At 41.2% G+C, this 9,359-nt stretch overlaps 1 protein-coding gene across 1 annotated transcript in view; it reads right to left on the bottom strand.

Annotated features, from left to right (window-relative positions):
* Nucleotides 1-9,359, bottom strand: part of LOC101854634 — a 62,823-nt gene that overhangs the window by 52,471 nt on the left and 993 nt on the right. The window contains exon 1 of the mRNA XM_035969445.1: nt 8,389-9,359. This exon is cut by the window's right edge and continues 993 nt beyond it. Coding sequence (XP_035825338.1) covers nt 8,389-8,499 — 111 coding nt within the window. The 5' untranslated portion in view covers nt 8,500-9,359. The remainder of the gene's footprint in view (nt 1-8,388) is intronic.

Below are 9,359 nucleotides of genomic sequence, written 5' to 3'. Positions count from 1 at the left end.
CAGATTTTTGTCAACTGAACTGTTGACTAGAGCTTTATTGCTGATGACAATTTTCATTCAGCTTTAAGTAAATCCAAACAAACATGTATCAACATTCAAAAACACCTTGCCGATTTGAAGGCGCTCAAATAGACAAGTGGGATTCACGGCTGTTTTGTCGCGACATAACCTCATTCCTTCACGTTTGTTATCGCGCCGGCTCGTCTCCCGTCAAGCCGTCACGTCGCGGAACTTTGTACTACGTACGAGGCCAAACACATGGCGGGCTTGGCTTAGGCCTAGCGATGACGTCAGTCCCATGGACAAATCCATCTTCAGCCGTCAGAGCGATTAGTACATCCATTAATTGCCAGACTGGCCTCTTTGTAGCATGCAAAATTAAGAATGAGACTGTCTTGAGCAGCACAGACACATGTATTATTTTATCAGCAAAACATGTATTTATCATTCAGCCTTTCTCTAACTACTATCAGAACATTTATTGTCAGCATGATACTAATCTTTTTTGTTTATTGACTTTTTAACCACCTATAGTTCCTGTTTGGCATTTACTCATCGTTTTCTCCCCACTAATAACTTACCTGGCCCTTAGAAGTCTGGCCGGCGAAAGAAGGAATCGTCTAGTGAAGATATCATCATCATCCAGTGCCAGATCTGCGACAGACATCGGCGATTATGATTTTCCATTCATTCCTTTGCTCGGATGCTCTCAGAAAAGCTACGTTTCCCTAATCTTTCCCTGTTACTCATTTGTTTAGGTTCCCTAAGTATGTTGTCCTGGGCCTACCCCTGCCTCCCTTGCCCTCGATTTTGCCAGTGAGAGCTAGATGTTCAAGACCCTTATGTCTATTCAAGTGTCCCAAAAACTGCATTTGTCGTTTCCTGATTGTTTTTAACATTGAGCGTCCCACGTGGGCTTCATCAAGCACTATCTCATTTGATTTCTTTTACTTCCACGATACTCTTAACAGTCTCCTAAGAAACCACATTTCTGTTGCCTCTATTTTATTTTCACTGTCTTTAGTGATTGTCCAGCATTCACAGCTATATAGAAGGGTTGACCTAACATAGTATTTCAGGACTTTCATTTTAGTGTTAATTGATATGTTTCTATTTTTCAGGATTGGGCTCATTTTATTGAAACTAGCCTTAGCCATTGCAGTTCTCCTTTTTATTTCTGCAGAAGATTTGGCATCAGATGTTATCATATATCCTGATATATAAGGAGAATTTTAACGAGGAGCGATAGGCACTCGGCTGTCAGTCTTGGCCGAAAACCCCCTCCCTTCCCTCCACTTTTCAACCCTCACCCCAGCTAGACACCAAGTTCTATAATTAGCATTTGGCACACTTCCCCACTTTATTACAACACAGTGTTCAGTGTTCAATTCTGAGAACTGAGAAGTACGATGAAGTACATTTGATGATATAATGATAGGAAACTTGTGTGCTTTGTCAAGCTTTGTATAGCATCCGATTGTAGACTTGATCTGCTTGGGACAGCGTCACTGGTACAGTAGCAATTGACTTTTTGTCATCATACAGGACAGTTCTTATTACATATATTTAACGGGTCCAGTGCACGTCGATATTTTGTGTGGGGGTGTAGAAAGTACGAGTAAAGGACCAGCGGTTTATTGCTTCTCACTTTCAGTTTGTTTTCTAACATAGACTCAAGTAGTGTTTCTTTTTCTGTGTCCATCAAGTGCGTTTCTATTAATCTCAGTAACTTCCATCTTACATTATTCATAATATTGTTTCTTGACGCTACCGCATATTTTAGCTTTTCACATTTTATTGCAATGTTTACTGTGGTGTGTGTGTGAGTGGGTGAGGGTGTGGGGATTGCGAAAGTAGGGGTATAAAATAAGGAGAGAGAGAGAGAGAGAGAGAGAGAGAGAGAGAGAGAGAGAGAGAGAGAGAGCATGTGTGTGTGCGTGCGTGTGTGTGTGTATGTGTGTGTGTGATGTGTGTGTGTGTGTGTGTGTGTGTGTGTGTGTGTGTGTGTGTGTGTGTGTGTGTGTGTGTGTTGTGAAGGAAGGGGGTGGGGGAGGGAAAAATAGTCGACATGAATGACCGCCGGTCAGTTCTATAAACCACGAGCCGCCCCGCTATATATATATATATATATATTTGGTATATATATATATATATATAGACAAATATATATATATATATATATATATATATATATATATATATAGACTAGTACATCAACCCATTCATAGAACGGAGCAAGACAATATTAGCTATAGAAACAGCATTAAGTGAGGGCAGCATGTAGATGACAGTATACATAACAACAATGCCAGACTTGAATTGAAAGCTCTTACGTTTTTCCTAAAATGTTTTGCCTCAGTGGTGTTTTGAGTCAGAAGATCCTTCAGAATTGTTGGAGACTGGAATAAAGGTGGTAAATTCACCTGTCTATTCATGATATTCAGCAAAGTCTTTTCGGTGTTGATGTCTTTTTCAGGTGATCTGACTGTCGCTGAAGAGCACTCATTGGCAGTGTTGGAGATTTTTTTTTTAATTCTACCTTTAAACTAGTCCGGTAATCTCCAAGCAAAGCAAATTGGGGCTTTTAGGTGGTGAGACTACGTGGGATAGTAACATTTGGGAAAATTCGATTGGTCTAATTTGGTAATTTGTTGTTAAAATAAAAAACACCTCTTGACTGAAATCTTTTGTTATGTGTTACACAGACACGATGCTCAGATTTAGCAATGCTGACCGCCCTTTTCGAACCAGTGATGTCACTTACAGAGCTACCAGAAGCCTTAACTGCAATATTAGCAGACTTTCAGGATGAATAGAATAGGAAAGAACTACTGTCGGCGTCGTTGCCAGACAACGAAGAGGCTCACCACGCGTAACTACCCACCCACAAGACCAGCGTATTATTCTGTACCTCAATTGCTGAAGCGATTCCAAATATCAGCAACAGTAGCTGGGGTCCATGGTAGACGAGCACCATCCGCAATCGACTGCGTGGACGGGATTTGTTATCCAAACACTTCATATTGGCCAGGAGCTAACAAATGTTCGCGGACAGCACCTCTATGTGTGGGCGAGGCAACAACTTCGGATTATGATGCATCAATGGAACAACACAAGGGCTCATACTACTCCTCTAGAACTGGCAACCATTTTCACCCTGTATCTCACCAATTGATTCCCTTTCGGACAAACCTGGCCACTGTTTGCAAGCGAGGAATGATGTTGGTTAAATCCAACAACAGAAGGGTGCTCTTCACCAAGAATAAGATGCAACTACTTAAAGTTTATTTCAAAATCCAATTCAGTCCACGAGACCATGTATTCAAACCTGATGGAAGCCAGAGGCGAACATACCCGCTGTTAGTGCCTCGAAATTGGTAAACATTATTGTTATTTTCTCATTTGACCTCTGCTTCGTTTGTGACCCACTGCAAGCAGCACCAATTATCCAAATCAGTTTGTTTGAACACATGAAAACCGGATATGTTCCAAAAAGCCTTGAAAATGCAATCACCCAGCCTTGCACTACCCACCCAAGCAGCATACCAATTTAAAGGTAAATATATTCTGCACCATCTGACACAATATTTTATCTATGTCAAGAGACGTCCGAGATATGGTTCCTTAAATTTGACCTTAAAAAATCAGGCTTGGCAAAATTGTGCGAAATCAAAGGAACGTAAGAGTCTGTTTGCGCGTGTATTGAAGTGCATCAACATTGGTGGAATGGACAAGTATTGAATATCACATGAAAAGAGAATGTTTTTGTCTCTACTGTGAACAACATCTTCCGATGATATTTTCGAATAGATTAGAAGACAGGGTAGTCTCAAATATCATTCGAAACCGGGCCTTAACTTTACATGTGCTCATTTGTATGATTTTAGCTTTGTTTAGAAGCTATTGGTTTCGAGTAGAGCACGAAACCCTTTTTGCACATGGACTGTGTTAGTTAGATTTTAGACTTATCATCTGTCAGTGAGGAGCAGAGGACGGGAAACTGCCATGGTTTTGGGTGGTCTGGGGTGATATGAACAAAACCACTTTGGTATAAATCACCGGATGGCTTGGTTCAGTTGACTACATCGTGCAAGTGCTGGAACGTCATGTCTTACCCTTGTTTTCATTATGGTGTCATTCAAGTAGACATCTACGTGCATGGCAAATCATTTTCTCACAGGGTCAATGCCACTAAACAATTCTTGGAAAATCAAATCATATCAACGTCGGAATGGTCACCAATTAATAGCGCCGATATGAATCTTAAGGGTACGAGAAGTCCTACGAAACAGCAGCTGAGGAAAATCGATGTTGCTCCCAACTCAGGCCCTTTGCAACTCTCTGTGACATGTGGGAGGAACTGAGGGAAAATTAAGTCCCAAATTTAATAGAGCCGATGCCCAAAGGGTTTTTCCCTACACCAAACCAATGACTCTTAAGCAAAATAACAATGAACACATTCAATGTTAATGTTAAGTTCAAGTTTTGCGTGGTATTAAATGTGATTGCTTTGTTTTCCATTTTGTTTGAAGCTGTCAAAATAAAACATTGTTTATTGCTTAGACAAAATCGTCAATTATTTAGATATAAATCATGTCCATTCTATCAATATGGATACCCCTCAGTGCATGCACGAAGACAATTTTACGTTTCTTTGATTTCGCACAATTTTGCCAAGACTGATTTTTTAAGGTCAGTTTGAGTGACCATATCTCGGGCGTCTCTTAATCAACATAGATGAAATAATTAAATCTAATGTGTCAGATTATGCAGAATTTATTTAGCTTTAAAATTGTGTGCTGCATGAGTGGGTAGTGTAAGGCTTTAACACAATGATCTGGTGATTACATTTTCAAGTGTTTTTTTCTTTGGATGCCACTAAGTATACATGTGTATTTGGGAGTTTGGAGGAGGGCATCAGTGGTAGGTCCAACTTTTTTCCTTTACCTCCGTTATTTCTGCCTGTCTATCTTGTCTTTTCCCTGCTCTATCCGTGTCGGTGTGCTTCTTTTTACTTGAACCTGAACCAAACGTAAATAAACTATCTTAGACTAATGTCGGACGAAGGTGCGGCCTTTTTTTTATCAATTTGTTTTCGAAGGGGTCTTAGACACGTCCAATGGCAGGTAAAACCCTGTTAAGAGAACAAACATATTAATGTACATTTCCCAATTGTGAAATAACCTGAAGAGCGTATAGGATCGGTGTACTTGCTCAAAATCGATTTCTGTTCTCGAACCTCCCATTTTTGTTGTTGTCTTTCTTTATAAACCTGGTCAGAAAATGACCTTCATTGTCTGCTGTGGCCGGATGAATTACCTCCCTTGATTTTGTGAGAAGTGAGAAACACACAAGATCTACAGGCCTCAGTCACGAAGGACTTGGGGTGCTCCTGAACTTGGAGAAAATGAGGAAATTTGCAAGAAGCCAAGTGATTAGTTTGTTCTGTGCACAGTGCCGAATCTATTATAAAGTATTTCTTAACGGCATAATATTATTATGATCACGCGTCAGTAGTTGGTTTGGAGGAGGGGGGGGAGGGGGGGAGAGGCGCAGTTTACTTGTCCAGCTTCCTTTCTTTCCATCTGTTCTTTGTCTATCTTACTTTTTCCATGGACTAGGTAGTCGTTTGCGTGTCGATGTACATTTGTCTACTCAAACTGCCTGTGGTGTTGTGTAATGCTATGGCTATTCGGATTCGGTTTTGCACAATAAAGTAGTGACAAAGATTCCCTGGAGGGAAGTTTATTTTTTTAGCGTCTCAATCCTTTTCAGGCGATGTTGTTTCCCTCCCAACTCTGGGTTGGTCGTTACAGGCAGGTTCGAAGGAACCTACCGTCTTCGTTCTTACATGGTATAATAATATATTGTGAATATCGGGGTGGAACAATCAACGACGTGCATATCGCGGACCAAAAACGAAGTAAATAATTTGATTATGGGGCTAACTCAAACCCAGTTCCATTCTTTTTGATGATTTGATTACGTGACGCTCCTAAGATGTCTGGTGGAGCCGGAGTGGAAGCGTCTTTTGGTCATTAAAAGTTGTCAGTAGATCTATAACAATGGATGAAGATGGTGTTTTTCTGTGGTTAATGTTATCATGATTGCATAAACAGCGACGGGCGCGGGGTCGATATTCGGTGCATATAATAAATCAAAGACGAAATGGAGAGTACCATCACCTAATAGACTAAATAAAAATAAAAATTCCACTCAGCATTTATTAAATTTCTGTAGATGCAGTTTTCATCCCTCTTGTCATAAAGGCATTTTCCTTTTCCAACCGCTTGAATCAATGATTCCGAGTCCATTTTGCACAACGCTGTGATCAAAATGTACTAACAAGCAACACACTACACTCACTAGACCGAGATCTAGCAGCAATTTGACGCCTGACGCCTGAAATTTAATAGGGTGTGCCCACATACGCGATCGGGTCGGGTCGCTTTCTTGTGGTTTCAGTGCACACTACAACCTCAGCGCGATTGTACCCGACGACCTGGAAGTTAAAGTAGAGAAACCTTTAACCTACATGCGACTACACAGAAGGCGTAAACCGGGCTACGATTGACTGAACCTTTGACCCATGAATACATAAAATAGGCCCACGGTACTCCTGGACTTCCCGCACTCCCTCCCTCCCTCTCTCTCTCTCTCTCTCTCTCTCTCTCTCTCTCTCTCTCTCTCTCTCTCTCTCTCTCTCTCTCTCTCTCTCTCTCTCTCTCCCTCTCTCTCTCCCTCTCTCTATCTCCCTCTCTGCGTGTGTGTGTGTGTGTGTGTGTGTGTGTGTGTGTGTGTGTGTGTGTGTGTGTGTGTGTGTGTGTGTGTGTGCGTGAGTGCTTGTTTGCTTGTTTTAGTGTCTCTCTCCTTTCTTGTCTATTTCTCACTTCCCATATCAGAGACCTAGATCTGGCAATGTTCTAATCTAGGTCTCTGCATATTATATCTCTCAACTTATCTCTCTCCCTCCCTGTCACTCTCACCACCCTCCCTCTGTAGTGCTCCTCCTACTTCTTATTCGTCTCCTTCTTCCTCTAGGCCTATGAGCGCTCCAAACCCGCTGTGAGAAGTGAGAAGACGGTTAAAGGCATGAGACCGAAACCGGGAACTCCCAGAGTACCTTCTTAATGTATTCATGGGTCAAAAGCTTCTCCAAAGCTTCTTTCCGCTTTGTGTGTCCAATGGGCTTTGCCTGTCGCTTTCGTATATTCGTCATAAGCTGTCGTCTGCAATTTGCTTCAACCAAGACGTCTTCATTAAAATGTGTTTATCTAGCTGTCCATGGGATACGCAGCATGCGCCTTATGAACTATAACTCTGTCGCCTCAATTGTTCTTTCCAGCTGTATATTGATTGTTAATGCCGTATAATAGGATTGGCTCGATGTAACTTTCCAGTACTTGTTTTCTTGTTTCCAGTGACAGATTGATGTTTGTAAGTATCTGTTTCATTTTGTAGAAGCCTGCTCTTGCTTGGCAAATGCAGCTTTTAATTTTTGTGTGACACCTCCCCTCTGATAGTATAATGATTCCCAAATTTCTAAAATGTACTTTCTTGAGGGTATTACCATTGATTTTGATATTGCAGGTTGGCCTAGAGTTTTTCTGCTTATCACCATTGTTTCAGTTCTTTCCAATGTTTAGGCTTAGGTCCATGACGTCACTCTTGAGAAGATACCCGATAAAAACTCTCTCCACACAGGAATCCTGCCGTGTGCGTACCACAACGACACGAGTAAATGTTATACCAAAGACCCTGGAGTACCAAGTGGCACAGGCGGTAAAGTGTTATCCCGAACACTCTATTCATCAATCGACAGCCACTGGCCAGGCAAGTGGGAATCTTCCCAGGGTTTTTTACGGAGTATAGTTTTGAGTTCCCGGATATAGAGGTATAGAAGTACAGAAAATATGTCTTCCACAATTTTAGCAGTGTTAGGTCAAATATGTAGATTTTACATTTGACAACTTTTATTTTTGATTCACCGCCTCTTTTGAGACCTTGTTTTTTGGTGATGTCCGACGGGATGAGCATTGAACTTTAATATAATGCTGTAAATGTTTTGCGACACAATAGACTCGATTTAAAAATTGTAAATGTTTGTATATTTTTACACTCCGATCAACACAATTTAAATCAGTTAAGAGAACGGCTGCTTCAACCCTAACTGCCAAGGCCCAACCCAGATTATGTTGGATACAGCATGCCTGCAGAATGACGACGATACTCTATGAAACTTCCTAAACAACCAACGATAAACACTGCCCGATTTAGAACTCGAACCATTTCCCACCGCACCATTATCATTATATCGGTCAAATTGACATTGCGCCCATTATCAGTTTCCCTTCCCAGTAAAAAATGACCTAATTTGGCCTAACTCACCTGCACCATCATGCACGCGGTGATGTTTTCGCAGCACATCCTGTAGCTGGAGCCCACACCGGTCAGAAATTTGGAAGGGATCACAGTGTTTCGTGTCGATGACGCATTCATCTCCAATTTTCTCCAAGTGTCTTGACAACTCACTGTCACCACTTTGCTCGATGTACGTTGACTTTGTCAGGCTGTCCCGTGCTACATGTAGAATGCGAGCACACAAATAGAGACTTAACAACGGTTTAAGGAAACAACTTGCAGCTTTTGCGTATTTACCGCACTTATAACATGTGCACAATAACTTGACCCACAATTATCAGACCCTCTATTGTGGGGAATGTTCTCAAGTGATATCCAAAATTTGCAAAAAATAAAACTCTCGACACTATGTTCGACTCTCAGGTTTCGATTCACAGTGCCCTGTGCTAAAGAAACGTAGACCTTATTGGAGTGAGCAAATAACCGTGTGTGCGGTTTTTAGAATGTTCCATTACGCGGAGGAATCAGGCACTCGTCAATTTTTGGGTTTATGAAGTTATTAATATCACCTTAAAGCTGATTCATTTGTCTTGCACTTGGCGAACAAAAATACCTGTTTATCTTGAATAGACGTCTATTTGTTTGTAGTAATAAATGAAGGAGGTGTGGGTCGCCTGGTGTGAGAGGTAAAATTAGCAAGAAAAAGGTCACCGAAGTTTGGTGGCTTCTACAAATTGAGTGTCCTTGGAAACCAGAAATTTACTTTTTTTTAGTCTTTAGTCACTGGGGTTTTTTTTTCGATAGCATCCACACAGAATTGTATTTTCAAAAGTACATAAAGGGTGTAGAGCCAAAAAATGAAATTCAATTTAAAAAAATTGCTCTACGCCCAGAAAAATGCCGGTTTCTTTTATTTCATCGTTTTGATGAGCTCTTGGTTTCTCCGCGACACCTCACAAATACAGACCAATCCACGGTGTAGCCTATATTACCCGTAG

This window comes from Aplysia californica, unplaced genomic scaffold (genome assembly GCF_000002075.1).
Source record: "Aplysia californica isolate F4 #8 unplaced genomic scaffold, AplCal3.0 scaffold00146, whole genome shotgun sequence".
In the NCBI taxonomy this organism is placed as follows: Eukaryota; Metazoa; Mollusca; class Gastropoda; order Aplysiida; family Aplysiidae; genus Aplysia; species Aplysia californica.
Note: the sequence above shows the minus strand (reverse complement) of the source record. Positions and strands in the feature narration are given on the sequence as shown.